The sequence below is a fragment of the Coenobita brevimanus genome, chromosome 1 (assembly GCF_032717465.1).
Source record: "Coenobita brevimanus isolate Jiangsu-jjx chromosome 1, ASM3271746v2, whole genome shotgun sequence".
Lineage (NCBI taxonomy): Eukaryota > Metazoa > Arthropoda > Malacostraca > Decapoda > Coenobitidae > Coenobita > Coenobita brevimanus.
In genome coordinates this window covers 55,115,812-55,136,108 of record NC_136954.1, presented here as the reverse complement: position 1 = coordinate 55,136,108, position 20,297 = coordinate 55,115,812, and the positions used below count along the sequence as shown (strand labels likewise).

The 20,297-nt window shown below is 38.8% G+C and overlaps 2 protein-coding genes across 2 annotated transcripts in view; both read right to left on the bottom strand.

The window, feature by feature from the left end:
* Window positions 1–19,952, bottom strand: part of Nrx-IV (neurexin-4) — a 44,486-nt gene extending 24,534 nt beyond the window's left edge. The window contains exons 1-5 of the mRNA XM_080279901.1: window positions 19,857–19,952; window positions 18,586–18,675; window positions 11,900–12,096; window positions 2,063–2,204; window positions 952–1,155 (exon numbers count right to left, since the gene is read on the bottom strand). Of these exons, the coding sequence (XP_080136027.1) occupies window positions 952–1,155; window positions 2,063–2,204; window positions 11,900–12,096; window positions 18,586–18,675; window positions 19,857–19,917 (694 nt within the window). The 5' untranslated portion in view covers window positions 19,918–19,952. The remainder of the gene's footprint in view (window positions 1–951; window positions 1,156–2,062; window positions 2,205–11,899; window positions 12,097–18,585; window positions 18,676–19,856) is intronic.
* Window positions 15,613–16,760, bottom strand: LOC145415909 (L-aminoadipate-semialdehyde dehydrogenase-phosphopantetheinyl transferase). Its single transcript, XM_080264745.1, has one exon. It carries the CDS (start codon window positions 16,629–16,631, stop codon window positions 15,723–15,725), a length of 909 nt encoding a protein of 302 aa, XP_080120871.1. The 5' UTR covers window positions 16,632–16,760; the 3' UTR covers window positions 15,613–15,722.
* Window positions 19,953–20,297: the final 345 nt, after the last annotated feature.

The window sequence follows — 20,297 nt, the reverse complement described above, 5'->3', positions numbered from 1 at the left end:
AACATTTGTGGAATGCCTAAGGTAATTATATGTGATAAGCCAGCATCCAACATTATAAGGTGCAGTCAGCAGTGACACCAAGGACAAACACATTCTATCTTCAACAGTGGCTTCAGAAATTTTGTCATATACTGTACTGGAGGCTTGCCATCATCTTCACAATGCAAGAATTCAGCATACAGCCGATTTAGAAATTACCGTACACTTACTATACACTAACACAAAACAATCTGTATATGGGGGGGGGGGGGGATTAGTCTTTGGCTTCAAGTAGTCTATTTCCACGAAACTATTCAACTTTAGGCAACTAAGACTCGCCGTAAGAAAAGCTCAGTCTGGTAATAAAAATTTCATACACACAAATACATGCTTCATCATATGAATTCAAAGGAAAATCAGCATAAAATATGTTGATGTACTGTACTCTGATATTCCAAGTAAGCCTTTTGGGACTTTATCCAGCTCAACATTGGTGGTATGATTGGGACCTTTACTATGATAGTACAGTACATCATATCTATTTCATTTTGAAACTGGTGGAATGCAATGTAAAGGTCCTGCTTTTTGATATCTAATTCAACTTTACACAAAAATTTTATATATCAACCTGGTGGTTTAGTGGGTAATTATTGCGCTCCAATCAGAGTGAGCCAGTGAAGGTTTATATCCAAGGGGTGGTTGGGGTTTATCGCTGATGTAATGCCACTCAGGGATGACTGAGGCTGGTCACTCTCATCTTAAATGTCAGGACCAACTGCCTAGCCCCGGGCTCCTATGCTCCTCATGGGGCAACGTAGGATTGGATGGACAGATGGATCAATACCATCTCTGACACCTGATTTTCTGCCACTACAAGAGGATATTTCTTGTTAAACTGAAGTCATGGAGAGAATGACAATGTTGCCTTAACACAGAAGACATCATGGCAGTTTGTTCCAACACCAGACTTACCTAGATTAATATTAAGCACCATTCTATTCTGGACCAGCTGGAGGGAAAGGTAGTCGCCCTGGGTGCCTCGGCTGTACATCATCATGGCGTCAGGTTGGGTGGTGCGGAAACGGAAACGAATGTGATCCCTCAGTGAACGAATAGGCACGTGGGTGTAGTCCATCACAACCATGGAGTTTCCTCTAAAACTGATCGACTCAGGGGCTGTGGAAACAATACATAACTTGGAACGGCTCATTATGAATCTCCATGGAAAATGACTTGGGAACTGTGGAAATGTGAAAATGATACTAAAATGGCATGGGTTCCTTTTGAGTCCCTGTGAAAACTGACAGACTCTAGGGCTGTGGAAAGGATAATAAACTAGCAAGGGTTCATTCTGAGTCCAAAAGGAAAATCACTGATTCAAAAGCTGTGGAAAGGAGTTTATACATGTCAACAGTTCAAATTCCTAAGGAAACTGATTGACTCTGGGGCTGTGGAAATAATACTAATCTGGTAATGATTAATTTTGAGTCCCCACAGACACTGATTGACTAAGGCTGTGGAAAGGATACTGAACAGGCAAGGATCCATGTACAAATACTGTAATACTTAGCACCATGAACAGAGTACAGCAGAAATGTACAGGATTACTTTCAGTGAATACATGGCTTTTTTGTATGTGACCCCTGTAAAATTCCTAAATTATACTACAACAGAGTATTACAAAGAAAAGCCAAACAGGGCCCAGATTCACATGGACAAGGAAAGGAGAGTGTTGAACCCTCTCCTCTCTCTCCTTATAGTTAAAACAAATTTACATATGAGAGTAAAAGTATCATGTAACTAAGAATTTTTTCTCATGGAGACTGCAGAATCTTGTCTCTAGTTCTTCCAGCAAAAACAGTTCTTGGTTACGACAAGGAACTGATCATAAGTTTATCAGTGAATTCAGCCCCAGGAACCAAACACCAACAATAACTGCCAAATTCTTGATGGCAGGGGCAGTCAGATGGCAGAGGGCAGGGTAATATGGAGGTGATTTGTTTGTGGCTACCCTCTTTGGGATAAAGGTGCCTGGTCACAGATAAATGATTGGAAGTTTTCAAGGAATGAAGATGTTACTTACTGTATTTGCAGCCATACAACTCCAGTCGCATGGATATTCGATCCCGCCATCTGGTGGGCTTGATTCGAATGTAGCGTGCGATGATGGGCGTCTCAAACAGACTGGTCACAACCGTATTGCCATCTTTGTTCCCGGGAAATGCCTGTTGTGCATATGGCTGACTCAGTATTGGTTCAGAGTTCTGATTTTTACGATACAATAAAAGCCTGGATGATCATAGAATTGCATAGGTGGTCCTCAATATAGGCCTATTGATGAGTTCCAGATTACCTCAACCTTTATTACACAACTGGTATTATAAACTGATGAAACTGGTAGATCAGCTTTAGAGACAGCACTGGAACTATAATTGGCAGTTTTTGAAATATACTGTAATGTTAACAGCAAGACATACAGAAAAGGTGACATAATGGGGCATACTGCACTTGAATAGTATGTTCTCAGCTATTTGGGACAGTATGAGAAACATTAAATCAATACTGTTGTGGGGAACATTAAATTAATACTCCTATATATGGAACTGCTTCAGACACAATATTGTATCATGCATAATGATAAATTGACACTAAGATATATTTTAAAATCTTCACTATATAACAAATATGGAAAAATAAATAAATAAATAAATCTTTTAGCAATTCATGGTATGATACAATATGTTAAAATGCCATTAGCTTGAAATTAAATGAAAATGGTTGGAACAGAGGTACTGAGTTTGAAGTAGTGGTAATTTCAGCCAATATATGCTATCACAGTTTGTATGGCCCAGAGAATTCTTATAATTGTAATACAGTACAAGCAGCTTGCAGTATGTAGAAGTTCTGATATTAGATATGCAGTCAAACACAGAAAAAGAGAAAATAAATGTTTATCAGGAAACTTGGGAAAGCAGGCATGTCTGATCCATGAATAGCTTCTAATGAGTCTCAGCTACAGTGTCTGACTCATCCAACTACAAATGATGGCAAAGGACCAGAGTGTAAAGACAAACAGTATTCAGGAGAGAAGCATAAATTCTTAGTATAACTATTGCCTATAGACATAATGCAGCAAAATCAGCAGAGCTTTCATACCCTAATGACAAAACCAAATCAAGTACTGGTACAGTATAATTATTTCAACCAAGCAAAGCTATCTTCTATGCAATCAAAAATATGAACTGGAATAAAATCTAAGAGACATTTCAGCTACTGACAAAAGTAAAAGCTGTAACATCCAACAATCAGAGCAGTTAGGGTTCACCTCCACAACTATCATAACAAAACAACCTAGAAGTACGAGGCATCAAGTTGCTCTCAAAAGGATTGTTATTGTTGTTATTTTATATACTCATTATCAGCTCTGACTAAGCAGACTTGGAGTCAAGATGCCCAACCATTTCCATCAAAGTGGACCACAGGTTTAAGACACATAAGAATTTTAGTTGTTGTCTCAGTAGTGTGATTGATGGACAGTGCAAAATTATGTTTAATCTGTATATCTGGGTTGTCTGTGGGTCAAGGTTTTGCTTTGATGGACTATTACGGACACTGTACTAATACAGTATGTTTTTGTATGTGTCACAAGTCTTGGAGGTTGTTAACTGCTGATACAATAATCTGTGCAGCCTTCATATGGAGATGGTAATTCTAGTTTCTGTGTCTTAAGCATTTTATGGGTATTTATGTGTATCCTTTAGGTAGTAGATGGGTGGCTACCATTGACCCTTGGAGGAACTACCCTGAGAGTGAAATGTGGTTACAAGCTTGGTAACTACAGGTTGGAAACATTATGTCACGAATACAATCACTCAGTGATCTTAATGACTGCATACAGAGTCAGAGTCCAAGCTGAGATTCGCACATTCTTACTAAACTTATTACATTTATCAAATTTCTTTTTTTCCAAACTGCTTCCAGCAACTGTTTGGAAGTAATTAGCTGATTTTGGTATTTGGTTTAGCTTCCAGTCTATGGAAAACATCTGCTGTACCATGACCAACCCCTGCATTCCTTAAGAAGAAACATGGGGTCATTTTTAGATTAGATATTATGAGCATCCAGTGATGATACAGTGAATGTTCTGATTGGTTTGACAAGTTGGGTGCCCATACCAGGCTGGTGGTCTGTTGCTGATCTTACTTACTGTCTTCTCTAAAGTCAGCATCTGTGCATGTTCTGAGTACACTGAATGCTGAGGTGCATTTTTTATTCATAATTCTAACCAGGCACTAAGTTGTACAAATGATATCAGCTGTATGTTGGGAGGCAAGGTATGCCAGTCTTTAATCAGAAACCCATTTCAGTCTTACTATATCACAGTTGACACACTGAAGTATGAACAAGCCAAATATGAAGCTGCTACGTGGCCCCTGCTTTGCAGTAATAAGTGTTGCAAGCTCTTTATTTTGTATCCTGGGTCAAATGGTAGTTTCTATATTGTCAAGATAAATTTTACTGTCAGCTGATGGAAAAACACCTGTTGGTTATATAGTTAAATAAAAAATTATATCATTACTAAGTGCATTGAGTTAGCTATGATCAACTTATAAATATCCAAAATTTTAGGCCAAATATGCCAAACAACAAAATACACTGTACATTCCACATTCTGTCTATCTATCTATTGCCAGATGCCTCAATCCCGTTTGGGGTGGCCACAAACAAATCGCCTCCAAGTCCCCCTCTCCCCCGCCATTTCAATGCCCTGCTCCCAACTCACACCCCCATCTCTCATATACCTCTCCACCCCATCCCTCCATCTCATCCTCAGCCTTCCCCTCCCTCTTCCCCCCTCCACCTCACTCACATACACTCTCTTCGTTAGCCTTTCACCCTCCATCCTCTCCACATGGCCAAACCACCTCAGTGTGTTCCTCATAACGCTTCCTATCACATCCATATCCACACCACAACGCTCCTTTATATCCTCATTCGTCAGCCTGTCTCTCCATGTGACTCCACATGCTCCTCTTAAATAACTCATTTCCACTGCTCTCACTCTTGACTTGTGTCCTTCCAACAACATCCAAGCTTCACTTCCGTACGTTAGAGTTGGTATCACAATACTGTCATGTAGTAACTTTTTCACTTCCATGCTCACTTCCCTGTTTCTTATCACTGCTTTCAAAGTACCAGCAACCTTTCTTCCCTGCTGTACCCTTTTAAGCACTTCACCCTCCAAACCTCCATCCTTACTCATCACACTACCCAATTTTTTTTTTTTTTTTTTTTTTTTTTTTTTTTTTAAATAACAGAACGGAGGAAGGAAAAACAAATGGGGAAAAAAAAAAAATCCATACACCAGATTACTGGTGTCGTCTATTCATAAAATATCTGTAACAGTTAGACTTGAACAGTTGTGGGTTGAAATCTGGAGGAAAACAACTCTGGGGATGCGAGTTCCAGAGAGATGCAGTTTGGGGAATGAAAGAATTCAGATAGGCAGAAGTTCTGCAATATGGTTGAGTGACATTCCAGTCATGAGCGCTACCAGATGCCCGTGTAGCACGAGGGAAGGCATGGAGAGGTGGCACCATGGACGCAACTTCGTCTGAGCATTTGCCAAAAAAATATCTGTAAAATAATGCAAGGGAGGCAACATTCCTTCTTACTTGCAGGGGAGGTAGTCTATATGTAATGGCAGGGTTGTTAATGATTCTAACAGCTTTATTCTGAATTTTGTCTAGTTGTCTTAATGCAACCTCTCCACAACCATTCCACAAGGGTGAACAATATTCAAGCTGAGAGTGCACATGACTCTTATAAATTATAGCTAACTGCTCATTGGCGAAGAAGTTACGGACTCTGTACAATAATCCAAGTTTCTTTGAGGCGGTTTTAGCAAGTGATCTGACATGAGAGGTCCAGCTGAGGGCATTGTTAAGTGAGACACCAAGAATTTCAATACTTTTGGAGATGGGAATATTAGTAGCACTGAAGGTAATGTACGAATCTGGCAATATCTGTCTGTTAGTAAACTGTATATATTTAGTTTTACTAGCATTAAAAGAGACAAGGTTGTTTTGTCCCCATTCACTGATTGTAGGTAAATCTTGATTTATGGAGATGGCTGTACTGAGTTGAGAGGTAGAGATATTAGACTTTGTAAATGGATGTCTGAGTGTGAATGAACTATGTAGTGTTGAGTCATCTGCATATGAGTGAACGGGATTGTGAGTGACAGATAAGAGAGCATTAATATGAACCAGAAACGTACTTAAACGTACTTAAACGTACTCACATTTTCCAATTCCTCACCATCCAACCTCACTGTACTTTCACTGACTTCACCTCTCTCAAAGACCATCACTTTACTCTTCCCTACATTCACCTTTAGATTCCATTTCTTACACACTCTCCCAAACTCATCCACCAAGCCTTGCAACTCCCCTTCGTCTTCACTCAACAACACAGTATCATCTGCAAACAACAGTACAAGGAGTTTTCCAAACACTATCCTCTCTCACCATGGCCACTCCAACATCCACTACCCTACATTGTACCTCTTTTATTACCCCATCCATGTACAGACTGAACAACCATGGAGACATGACACATTCCTGTTTCAACCCAACTTTCAAAGAGAAAAATTCACTTAGTTCACCATCCACACGCACCGCAGCCTTCGCACCATCGTACATACTCTTCACGGCATTCAACAACTTCCCATCTACTCTATATATTCTTAACACTTTCCATAATCCTTGTCTATCCACCCTGTCATATGCTTTCTCCAAATCCACATTCATCGTAGACAAATTTTACTGCTGTGATATGGAGGAAGGGGGAGAAAGATGGAGGGATTAGTATATAGTGTGAACTCATCTTTGTAATGGATACTAGTATACATGATATTATGCTTTCTACTAAGTTTCATAATCCAGAAAGCAACTTGGTACAATACCCTGTTAAACAAATACAGGTACACTAACTTTACAACAAACACATTCTATGACAAGTACAGTACTACTGGAAGCACTAAACTGTATACTACTTGTACATTATTTTTAATATAGTAACTATACCACAAGTGATGCAATATGAATTTAATAAAGTTCTACATCACTAACAAACACTGAAAAAAATAAAAAATAAATAAAAAATACTATCAGTAATAAAATTTTCCAACCTGTAAATAAAATAAGACAGCTAATAAGTTATTACTGGACAGTATGGACAAGGACTGGTACAGCAGTTGAAAGAAAGGCAATCAACAATCACAAGATCTGCAAATAATGGAACAATATAAATTACAAGAAGCCAAGTGTATGACTGATTAGCACCTTCAGTACAAGAGGTTGACTGGCAACTGCAAGAAAGAGATGAATGGCTGCATAGTGAAGGGATTAACCTAGATGGTTTTATCCCCATCAGCAATAATGGGCATCTCCAAGGCCAAGTAAAATAATCTGATGGCACTCAGAATTAATTAAGAAAGGATACTACTGTACTGACGGAGCTAATAGGGTACACTTGTAATCAGAGACTACAGTACATATTTAAGTCCACACCATATGCTGTACAGTATACAGTACATTGCACCGAATCTCAAAACAAAACTAAAATGATCAGTACAATACAGAAAAATGCCCACAATGCAACAGGTTGGGGTGATATTGAAGACGTGCAAGGAATAGATGCAAACATGAAATCAAAGTAAATCCATGAAAGCAAGCAAGATGCATGAAGGTTCAAAGATTCCTCATACTCATTAACTAATGGTCATGATCTAAAAAGTGGGATAGTGAATGTATTTGCAGTCCTCAGTTCCTGACACCCATTTAAGGAGCTGCTGTGAGGATTAGGTGAGACTGGCCTTTCATTAATTACAGAGTGCAATCAGCCGAAGTAGTAGTAGTAGTAGTAGTTGTTATAACCCCACATTCATCTGAAATGTGAACCCAGTGGACTGCCGGCTGATGTTATCCTCCTCCTGCAGTCCACCATTTCTGGGGGAACGAGGGAACTGAGGGAGATTTGTATAACTGGGCAGAGGTGTCACTGTTATATTGGTGCCACAACATGAAGGCATCCCTCATCAGCATCCAGCAGTATGACTGAGATGCCAAGCACACTGTACTTTTATCAGAAGTTTAACAAATGACTCTGATATTACAAGCTTGTATACACCATCTCAGTCTCTATTTAAAACCCTTAAATCCACATGATGCCCTTTTTACCTCACTGGTGGTGCAATAGTACTGGAAGTTTAAATTAAACTTAGGAAAATCCTCTTATAGTGAATGGGTTTACTAGGCTGTATCTAACCCCTCCAGTCTGAAGAGTTTATCCTAAGCTGAACAGTATCTTCATAAGAGAGCAAGAACTAAATGAAAAAAAGACATCCCAGAGTGTAGTGGCTTTATAGTTATATAATCTCCCTGGAATGCATATGATCTATTGTTATGAATTTTAATAGTGGTCTGGGGTCGTATCTGCACTGGCTTAGGATACTTCATAACAGCTCTTCCTTAGCTATTTACTGTATTTTGCGTACTTTCCTTTCCTGACACTTTCCTAACGTTCCGTGGTCCTTATCTGTACGACCACTAACATACAGTACAGTATTTCAGTTTCCCATAACCATTCTCATAACACTCTGAATGACATAAAAATAAATTTCTGCCCCCTTAACTCTTCCAGTATGATGGGCCTTTTGTGAAAAGGTTACTGTTTGTATAACCACTAGAGCAAAGTAGACTAATTGAAGCTTCATAAAACCATCAGCTGTTAGCTAAGATAAAATAATGATTTGTCACGCACTGAAAGGCTCAACAAGTCCTAACCCTACAACATCCTTCTCTACCTTAGCATTTCCATCTGGGCCCCTGTACATTCTCCAAATATCCCCATCATCTGAGTACTGAATCATGTACTCGGTGATGAATTCGCGTGTGTTTTGCTTCCCCTGCGTTGCAATCTTGGTCACAATGTTCCTCTCACTCAGAGAAACAGTCAGATGTTGGTAGTAGTTGTTCAGTGAGGCTGACCATGCCAGGTCTCCTGTGTTTTGGCATGCAAAAGAGGAAACAATTGACAGGGTCAGAAGACAGACGAAATGTAACACAAAGTTCCTGTATATATACAGTACTCTGAAAGGACAGCATTGTAGGTACAGTAACTATCAGTTAAACATTAGTCTCACTGGCAGCATCTCTGAGGATAAAAGAAACACAATATAAATACAGTATAATGCAAATTACTGTAATCTTGTACACCATCTGCAATATTAACTTTAAATAAAGAAACATTAAACAAGTTATCTGCACCTTCATGATGTGTGCAAGGAATGCAAATGTTTCTTACATAATGGATAAATAAGCCTGCAAGTTTTTCAGTGATTAAGATGTCCTCTTCTGTCATAACAAGGTTCTGAAAAATTAACAGAAAATTATGTACCATGAATTCAAATTAAATTCATCCCGCAACCCTGTTGTCACTGATAAACAGGGTACGTCGGTTCCAAAAACAGGAAATGAAAAATACAAAAGTAGGAGAACAACCAACAGTGTACCCAGTGCAATAGGCCATCATCCTTTCACATACATCATTGAAGCCATCAGAATTTTAACCTACAACTCATAGGTATGAGCCTTCCATACTGTGTGCTTCATTTAGTTACACCACTCTAGCAACACATGATAGGTAGAGAACATTTCATCTGCTACCAAGTTAAAATGGGCTACAATGGAGTACAATTGTTGTCTCCATTTCCATACACACTTCATCCTTCCCAGTACATGATATATTTCTTTGTCAGATCTCTTGCTTCCTTAGATTTCAACTTTCATTTTCAATGTTCATTTACCTTTATCAATCCATCTTTGTCTTCCGTGTCTCCTTCTACCTTTAAATATTGTGGTATTTACTTTTTCACCTCCTTTTATCTCTTTATGTGACCATCTAGGTAAACTTTCCTCTGATTGAGCAAGATTTCTTTTCTCGAGAACCTTCATAAAACTATAAACTGCTTATCCTGTCCAGTTTGTGCAACCCACTTAGATACAGTTACATCCTTAACATCTGCAAAATCAGCACATTGCAATACCTACTCACATTTACAATACTGTATAGTACTGTATTGTATTATACAACAGTATTGGAAACAGTCAGTCCCATATTACCCCCTTTAAAGTGGAAAGACCTGAGGCAAAGCTATCATAGTCTGATTTGTCCATTCATTTATAAAAACTCCAACATACTGTACTTACATGCATCGGCTTTGATCATCTGATGGCTGCTGTCAACACTGCTCATTCTCAAGCTGCTTATCTATTCAGTCCTTTATCCATGAGGTCACACTCAATAACTTCATCTTAAGTCTTTTTTGGTCAACCTCTTGCAACTCTACCCTCAATGTTCACATACCTCACCCTCCACACCCCTTTGCCATCCTCCATCCTCTCCATGTGCCCAGACCATCTCAATCTACCCTTTCTCATCAAACTCTAATACATTCCCATCGGTACAGCACATTTAAGAATAGGTGATCAGCCTACTTCCCTTGATGGTAATCCATAACTGAAAAACCTCCAGCCACCTCTTGGAGATCGAATCTCTGTGCTTGCCAAGGCCGTCATTCCGACTGAAGTGTTCTGACATTAGATCACCTGCACCTAAAATTACTGTGATGACCATGGTGATTATTTTTTTCTTCCAAAGCCAAACCACACGAACTTACCTCCCCAGATGACAACTTTCTGTACAACGTAAGCCATAATTACACAAAACAAAACTCGTGTAGGCTGAGAGCTATCAGAGTGATACAGTCTTGGTAAAAAGTTCACCTTTTGTTCCACTGCATCTACTTCACATGAAGGACACGTCTGTCACTTTCCTCCAGGATGCATCATATAAAAACGAGTAATCTGAGGAACATATCAAGTTTCTCGCAGTTTGAGAAGATTTGCCTGTGCAGCAAAGTAAGAAATAAAATAGGTGAAACATTAAGTGAACTTTTGTGTCAAACTGTTCATACAGAATAATGCACCAGCTACTCTACTATGACAACCAAAGAAAATGAATGGGTTTATTCATCACTTATACTCGACTGCAGGGAGTACCGGTCATGCAGTGGCTACACCATGCATATACACAGCCATTAATATTACAGCAACACTGGAAAGGTTCTAAAACCAAGAACCACAACTATCAAATGCAAAAGCAGTGTCTAATCATGGGAGTTCAGCTAAACAACCACTTCTGTCCAAAGTATGAGACTGGACTTAATTGTTCGAGTACCGTACCAATAATGGGAATTCCAGTGACAACATATGAAATCACTCACAACTGCCAGAATACAATAACAAGGGCTTTCAAGAATCCAAGACAAAACTCATTTCAGTTGTCATAAATTATTCTTAAGGCCCTCAGGGAGTGTCATGATACTGGTTAAGAGAGTCACAAGGTTTCCCAGGAGGCACACAGCAGAGGACTTCCTTTTTGCACACCCAACACCATAGCTAGATGCTTAAAAGTTAAAATGCAGTTAGGAGATACTGTCTAGACAATACCGTACGTTAATAAAATATTCAGCTGATTTAGTACTGTATTCAAATCCTGAACAGCTCTGATACCAAATACTGTGAGCATCATAAATGCAGAATATCAAAACTTTATGTCCATCCACATCAATGCTGCTCCATTCCTCCAACCCACTGTCACATCACTGTCAAAGCTGTCATTAAAATAAGTAGCAATATATACAGTATATCTGGTACATAGCTATACTTCTGAGAGCATAAATATACACAGAAGCATTAAAATCCCTCAAGTACATAAGGTGCAAAGTACAATACTACACAAATGCTTTCAAATGTTGATGTAACATCTTTGCCATCCCACTGCTTGAACTCACCCACACACTTCCATCAAAGCCCAAGACAACGGAGTAGAGGGTTCCATCTCGACCGTACTCTATGGTGTAAGCTGTGACAAACTCCTTAGAGTCCTCACGGCCTTGGGTAGCAATGGCCGTCACATTCATGGTATCCTTTAGGTCCACCTCAAGAAACTGGAGGTAGTCAGCATTCCTGGCAGTCCATGCTGTTGGCTCTGTTAGGAGAGGCAATGGGTGCTCAGCCTGCATCTCATGCGTGTGTCTGTACACAATGCTTGGGGGAAGAACCAGATTACTAACTAGCACAGCAAAACAGGCAAAGGCAGTTAGGGACTGACAGCCAACATAATACAAAGTAACTTGTACTGACTGCAAGCATTATGGATGACAGGCAACATTTTAGGATCACATTCTTTCTATTAATACTTTAGTCAAGGAAGTGAGAAACATTATTACATAATAGTCACAGAGAAGTAATACAGAAAAGACAATAAAAGTAATACTCATTTACAGTGCAGGAATGTGCTCCCACTTTTTTAAAGACATTAAAACACCATATGTAATACACAGCTACTAAAGAAAATAGGTTTTCAGCACAGTATATGGGGGGGGGGGGAAAGTGACTGACAATAATGCAACAACACATCATAGCAGTGTTTCACTGCAACAATGCATTGTGCAGGAATAAACCTACTCTCAAAAATGTGAATCTAGAGACACCTGACGAAAGTGGCATGTCAGTGCAAGTGAAAGAAATTTACACACAATGGTGGACCTGAAAGAGAATCAACAAGAAAGATGAATGTGAATGCAACTAAAAGCAAAATCCATCCATCATCCAATCCTACGTTGCCCCATGAGGGGCGTAGGAGCCCAGGGCTAGGCAAGTTGGTCCTGACATTTAAGATGAGAGTGACCAGCCTCATTCATCCCTGCATGGCATTACAAGAGCAATAAACCCCAACCATCCCTTGGATATAAACTTTCACCAGCTCAATTCGACTGGAGAGCCTTAATTACCCACTAAACCACCAAGCACTATAATTTGGTTATATGGTTACCAGCCAGCATACTAGGTGGTTTCCTGGTGTACAGGTAACCATTCGGCTTGCCACTCAGTGTAGAGTCACCCATAGGCAGAAGGAACAGAAAAGAATGGAGGAAAGAAAGACAACAGAAGTGTAAAGTCACCTATAGGCAGAATGACGAGGAGAGAGTGAAGTAAAGAAAGACAGTAAAGGAAGGACAGAAAGGAGGGAGGAGTGGAAAGGGCAGACACCTGAGCAAAAATAACACTCAGAAAGGGATGACTACAACACAATTGGAGTGTGAATGTGAAAGGTAGAGTACCAAGGGGTACAGCTTAAAACTTGGGATGAGGTCCTACAAAATCCCCTCAGGGTTATGGGACTGTAACTGAGCACTGATGCTGCCAGTATGTGTAGCATGGAAGGCCACCATCATGTCAACAAGGCAGACAACAGGAATTATGAATGAAACCTTTAATAATGTAACAAATGGACCAATATTACTTAGATGGAGAAATGATGCCTTGCCAACATGTTTAAAAAAAAAGAAGGGGAAGGAGGAGAAATAATTAAGAATCAAGAAAGATAAAAAAGATCCACAACACAATCAGAGGAAGTACATCAAGCACTACTGTGCAGCACTAGTATTCATAGTATTGTAACTTAGAAAAGGGTGATTCATGCATAGCATACAATGCACCTAATACTAATACAGTAAAACTGTGGAGTTTATTTATTACTGTACAGTACTTACCATTTTGTACGAATGCATCCAGAGTCACAGTCAACATCATTCGGAGTCACTGAATATTATTACAGTACTGTGATCATATGTAATACATGACAGTTCACATCTTTCTCATACTAATCAATACCTTCCTCTCTTATGCCTGAAATATACCAGTAGTTGAAATGGCAATCATAATACTGTCAAGTTACCTGTTAGCCATTTAGCATTAACCTAGCTTCCAGAAATCTTTAAGACCAAAAAATAGTAGGAGAAATTAGGTTAAAAAAAATATTCAGAATTTCAGGCAACCAAGTTTTCTAATTTAACCATATAGCCTATACTGCAGTGGAACTGTTTACAGAAGCTGGGAAAACCACCATCTTAGGATTCTCTGAATAGCTGAGATAGCTACAACAGGTAGTATGAATACCTTTAGGGTTGCAAGATATATATGTAGTGTACTGCAAGGGCTGAATGTTATGAACCCACTAACATACTGTCATCTTCATGTTGTGGCAATATACATCAGGTTTCAGTGATATTTCCACCACCAAGGACACAACCCTCACCAGTGACAAAAAGCAGTAGACTATGGCATACTTTTTCTTTATTTTTTTTTTCTTTTCCCACAACCACTCTGCATCAAACATACTACTGTGTATGACTGTTACTGACCAAGCTTGGTATCTATTAAAATTGGTTACATAAAACAAAAACTTGCATCTGCAAAATGTACTCCCTGGTATTATACATCAGAGGCTTTCATTACAGTCAAAGCAATACTGTACTCGTAAACAACTTAAAATATTTCTTCTTCTTTCAAGCATAAATACTGAACAAGTTACAGTAAAATGTTTTTTTAGTTTTTTTAATACAGGATGTGCCAGAGTGGACTGCTAGAGGAAGAAGAGGTAGAGGCAGGCCGAGGGAAACCTGGTTGAGGACAATGAAAAAAGAAGCAGGAGAGGAGTGTTGGTGGGACCTGAAGGAGATGGCAAGAGACAAATATTGGTGGAGAGAGTTCATTGAGGCCCTATGCATCCCGTGGGGTGCAACAGGAAATGATTGATTGATTGATTGACACTATGACACCCTCCACATGTATCCTTACTGGCTGATGCTGCCATACATGACTATTTATGCTGTGGGACAGATGTAGATAGAGTGAAAGCTTCTGCAGTACCCAACACCTGCGAGAGAGAATGAAGAGCACCAAGAAAAACACCAGGCCACACATTACACTACACAGGCTGCTGATGAAAGCCAAGTACTAATATCAATTACTGTGATGCATTAGCAAAACTTAAGCATTCCCAAACTCACTATTATCAGAAATGAGTGCGTAAAATCAGTCTGTTTGGTTTAAAATACAACCATGATATTGTAGTTTTATCATCAGCAAGTGAAGTGTATTGTATATGGTTGGAAAATTGCAACAAGCACCTCTCAGCTGCAAATGTCAATCATGTATAAATAAATCAAAGACCTCACATCCTCCCTGTTTTATTTACTAATGTGCAATACACAGAAATGATACACCAAACCAATATGCATTTTCATGTAGCCAGTGATCACACAGACCTGAAAATCAGCAGTTCAATAACACAATGACACACTTCATCAAATGCTGGTGCCTCAACCCCCAAACACTGTAAAGACTACTGGTAATAGTAAATCATAACATGGAAAGTGGTGCTACCCAGACCATCCCACACTGAACAAGTGAACTCAAGGTCATCAGCTTCAATGATAAAAGCATATACAAACATTATCAGCTTTAATAGTGACATCCATCCATCCATCCAATCCTATGTTGCCCCATGACAACCATGAATTTTTCCAATGCATGAGCGGCCTGGATAGTAACTTTCATACTACCTTCTAGCACTACATAAGCCTCTTAAAACTGCCTTAATAAGGATTATACAGTATTAAAACAACGGCTATCAGTTGCCAAATAAAATACAGTTGACAGGCAAACATAATACTGAACCCATAACAAGTATATTTTTAAAGAAACATAACACTGATCTACTGTATAATGATGTTCAAATCATATTGTCTTTCTGGCAATTTTCCAATTTCACCAGGGGGTTTCTTCTTTCTTTACAAGCTCTTCTGCCATTGTTTCATCTGGACAAGTCAGTTGCTCTCCACTGGCTATCATGTCATCAAAGCTCAGCTGGGTAAATGGAACTAGTTCTGTTACTCTGATACCAGTCTGTGGAGAGTCATAACGTCGGGCAACAGCAACTGAGTGAGTGGGGTCAAGCAGTGTTTCCTCAAATTGCCAGCAGTCATCAAAACTCCCATCTATCTTCACACGAGTATCTGCTGTGATCTTGTTGACTGGGAGTGTCTTTGTAGCTAGCTGGAAGGATACACGCTGGAGTTCAAACCCTATGCCAACACCGAGGGCTTTCACCACTCCTTCTTTGAGGCACCAGTGACGGTAGAATGATGCCAGCTGCCCAGCCTCATCATTGAAGCTGTATATCTGACTCCACTCACTGGAGGTGAATTGACGTCTCATTGTGTGGAAGAACTCGGGAACACTCTTGCCTCCACTATATTCCACCTCCATAACATCAATGCCAATACTACTCCCAACATCAGCTGCCATTACTGCCCAACCACCTTGATGTGAAACATTGAAATCTACACCTGATCTTTGCACTGGCATGTTCACCAGATATGGACGGCCTTTCTCACTTCTCTGGAACTTTGCTTCAGACCACGAAAGGCCCAAGACTTCAGTGGCAAATTTCCGCATCATAAGCCTTCCTGCCATCGATGACTTTGCATCCTTCCTGAACACAAATTGCCCTATTCGTTCCTTCTCTTCCGGCTGGATCAGGGAAAGTGCTGTCATCCAATCAGCTTTGTTAGGTGTCCAGAGGCGAGTGTTGAAAGCCCATCTAATACTTTCCATGATTATAGATTTCCTCTTTGGTATTACACAGTATGAGTAACTATATTTCATCCACTTCATAAATACAATCAGTTCTACACAACACTTGCAGTATGTTCAAGTTTATCTTTTTTTTCTCTCTCTGCATTAAGTGTTATGGGTCCATGTTAGCCTTGAGTCAACACTGGATGCCACCACACTTCTTCCTCACAAACCTATGAAAAAGAAAATTATTACCACACATACTGTGGTTCTTTGCCAATAACAAAAACAATTCAGACAGTAAGACATTAAGTATATATTTACTGGATGGCATCCAGGTACCAAAGAGATCTGATTATTCATATAATCGTAGTACAAATTATGTCTACAAATTCACGGAACGCAAAGTACTCCCCTCGCCCTTTTTATTCTCATGAATTAACATTCAAAATCATACAGCCTGTCAGGCTGCCAAACTCAATCTGGCAATGGAGTCTGCAACATCAGCCAGCAGTACCTCCCCAACTAACAGTGAAACACATACTTCAGTCTCAAACCAGTAGTGGTATTACATTATTATATTGTATTTATTGGTATCGGTAATTAGTATCTCACTGTATCAGTTTTGTTCTGGCACTCTGGATCCTACCTCTCCCAACCTTGGGATAGGAAGATCTGGATGATGATGATTATGATGATGATGATTCTTAACACTCATAGTCTCTGGAGAACGGATGTATTATAAAATTTTATCCTCATATATATACAACACATTTAACATGTTAAATGTGAAATTCTTTGATGCACGTGTGAACTAAAATACAGAGTATTTTACCTACTTATTATTTTCTGTGGGTAATGCCAGACTCGAGCATTAACTGTCATATTGAGGTTCTTATTTTAAACCTTGCAGCCAAAATCATAATTATCATCATCATCATCATCCTGGCCTCCTTTCCTACCCAAGGATGGGGTGAGGAGTAGCAGTGTCCAGACAGTCAAGTTTACCCAATTCAATAGGCCAAGCATCCACTCACTCATTATTCCAGCCCATGGAATCCTTGCTTCATCTAATATGCCAAAAGGTTTCACCACGTACTTTAGCTTCACATTTAAAAAAAAAAAAAAAAAAAAAAAAAAAAAAAAAATAACAAAAGTTATAAATATTAGCTATCACAAAAATTTTCACCAGGTGCTGTAACATGACATGCATATTGGTTTGGCACACATTAAGCGGCATATACTGTATAGTAAAAACTGAAGTTTATGTGTACTAGCTACAATTTAAACTGAAATTGAAGGAGAAAAAACCCAACACCGTTAATCAAAATGCATGGAAGGAAATACAGGAGTGCATCTAGTACAACATCCCCCTTCTTATGCAACAAACACAAGAACTGTACAATGTGCATAACTATAGTCAATAATAAATATCCTGTTGTTATATTCTTGATTTAATAAACTGCAGTTTCTAAATGGAAAGTCCTAAGCAGCATCTGTGCTATGAAAGTAGACATGAAACAGATTAAACTTTAGCTCAAGAGTTTAGTAATATACAGTACAGAGTACATTATACACTGAATGAAAAATGGCTGCTATCAGTTCACTAATTATCTTAAAAGCAGCACTAGCTAGTAGCTAAATACTGCTGTTACCTAAAAAACTAATGAGAGAGTATGATTTACATATCACTGAGCTGAACCTGATAATGTATTTAATGTAAGATATTTTTAAAATGTGAACCTCCTCCAGAACAGGACATACAGTACACTGATCCTATACTGTATGCTACCATCATTACACTGGGCAGGACACTGACACAGCTTTATCAGTTTCCATGACTTCAAATCTAAAACAGAGCAGATGATGTTAAGCAACATCTATCCATAAGCAGAGCATATTATAAGTGAATGAATACCATAATACTGTACAGCATAATGTAACAGGAATATGTAACATAAAATCATTGTCACAAAATAATTCCCCTTATCACAATGTGGTACCATAGTTTTTGTGCTTACTGTTTACAATGCTGTTACATTTAAATACTCACCAAATAGCCTGGCTTTATCTGCCTCTCGAGTTACTAGCTCTGAGGATGCTCGAAGTGAGGCATCATCGAGAAGTGGATACTCGCAATAGTCTGAAAACAAGTAAAGGCATTAGACTTATAAAGCACTTTAGGTCTGGTACATGAGAATGTGACTGAAAATGTATTTCAATAACCTGTGTACTGTACTGGAGTAAAAACGTAAAACTGATAATTCTAAATGATGGCAAGGAAGCTTCATACTGGTAATTTCCACCATGTTTTCTCTCTCTCTTTTAGTGGTGCTGATGCCCTCAAACCCAACAAAATCATCTGAATGCCTTAGGGAAGTCCATTGGTGATAAGTAGTTTTTGAAATGATCACCAATAATCCCATCACTAAAAGATTTCTGTCCTAGGATTAATCAATTTATCTGGTGATTTTAATATTAATTTTTAAAAAGAAGACAAAGAACAAGAAAAAAGGCACTGTAAAGAGAATCTATGTATGATAATGTCAGTAAAAGGGTTAAGTATATCTTCATTCTCCTGACCCAACCTCCCACGTTCGTGTAAGGTAGCAGAACACAAATACAAATAGCACGATGTGATTTTCCGAGATATGATTCTATAGCCATTTATTAGCTCAGGAGTTACCCAAATCTTTTCCCTACTAGTGTTCTGTATCCTATAATGTTCTGTATGGTAATGTCCACTTATTTTCATTTTGCAGTCTAATCTGATATCTGAATAGAGATCCCTCATAATTTACTTTTACAATCATCCAGGCACTTGTGCCATAGTGTATAAAACTTGCTTTGGCTTTAAATGGACGAAATGTAAACAAATCGCCAGGACAGGTACGCATTAAAGACCCCACAATACCTGGCTTATTTTTTATTTGCTGAAGAAACGTCACTGAAGAAAGTTGACATGGAACTGTGCTGCGTATTGATTCCCATTATTACTTCATGGGAATCTGGTTTTATTTTTTTGTAAACATTATTCCGAATATCTACCGGAAATTGACTATGCCGAGATTGAACGGGTATAGGACCGTAAATGTATTTCAGAAGGCTGCAAGTTTACCACAAGCCAAGAAATGTCAAGTTTTCCATTTACTGATACTAAATAAGGCTCAGGAATAATTTATGAAATTGATATATTACGTGCTTGCGAAATAGAATGGAAGTTTAAATGGGTGGGGTTTTCATTTTCAGCCTTCACTTACAACCACTTTTTATCACCTGGAACGGTAATATACAGCCATATTCACTCCCATATTAGTGACCTACCTGTTACAACACATAATGGGAGATATAGGAGCCAAAGCAGCCTTAAACAGTTAAATATCATGGTTATAATCGCAGGACCACAACACAAGCCAAACACATGACGTCACACAACCGACATTCATAATTTCTTAAACTCATACATGTAAATATTTTCCTCGCTTCGGATTTAGTAAGACTACTTCTACGGGATTATAAAGTTCCATGTTATAAACTGCTTATTATATGTTTCGTGTAGTTATTTGTCGTAAAATAGTGTAAGATACTTCCGTTTTCTTATATCAAGGTATGGATAACTATTGTATTTACACGCTTCAGTTAATTTTCCGTGTTTTGTATCAAATAAGCTATACTGTAGTTTAAAAATATTACAAAACTATGATCCAGAAAAATGTTGTCACTGTTAGCGGAGGCAATGCTAGAAACTCTTATGTTCTCATGTGC

Bases quoted from the DNA above. Each gene is read 5' to 3' on its own strand.
- LOC145415909 (XM_080264745.1), bottom strand. From the start codon at position 16,631: ATGAAGTGGATGAAATATAGTTACTCATACTGTGTAATACCAAAGAGG.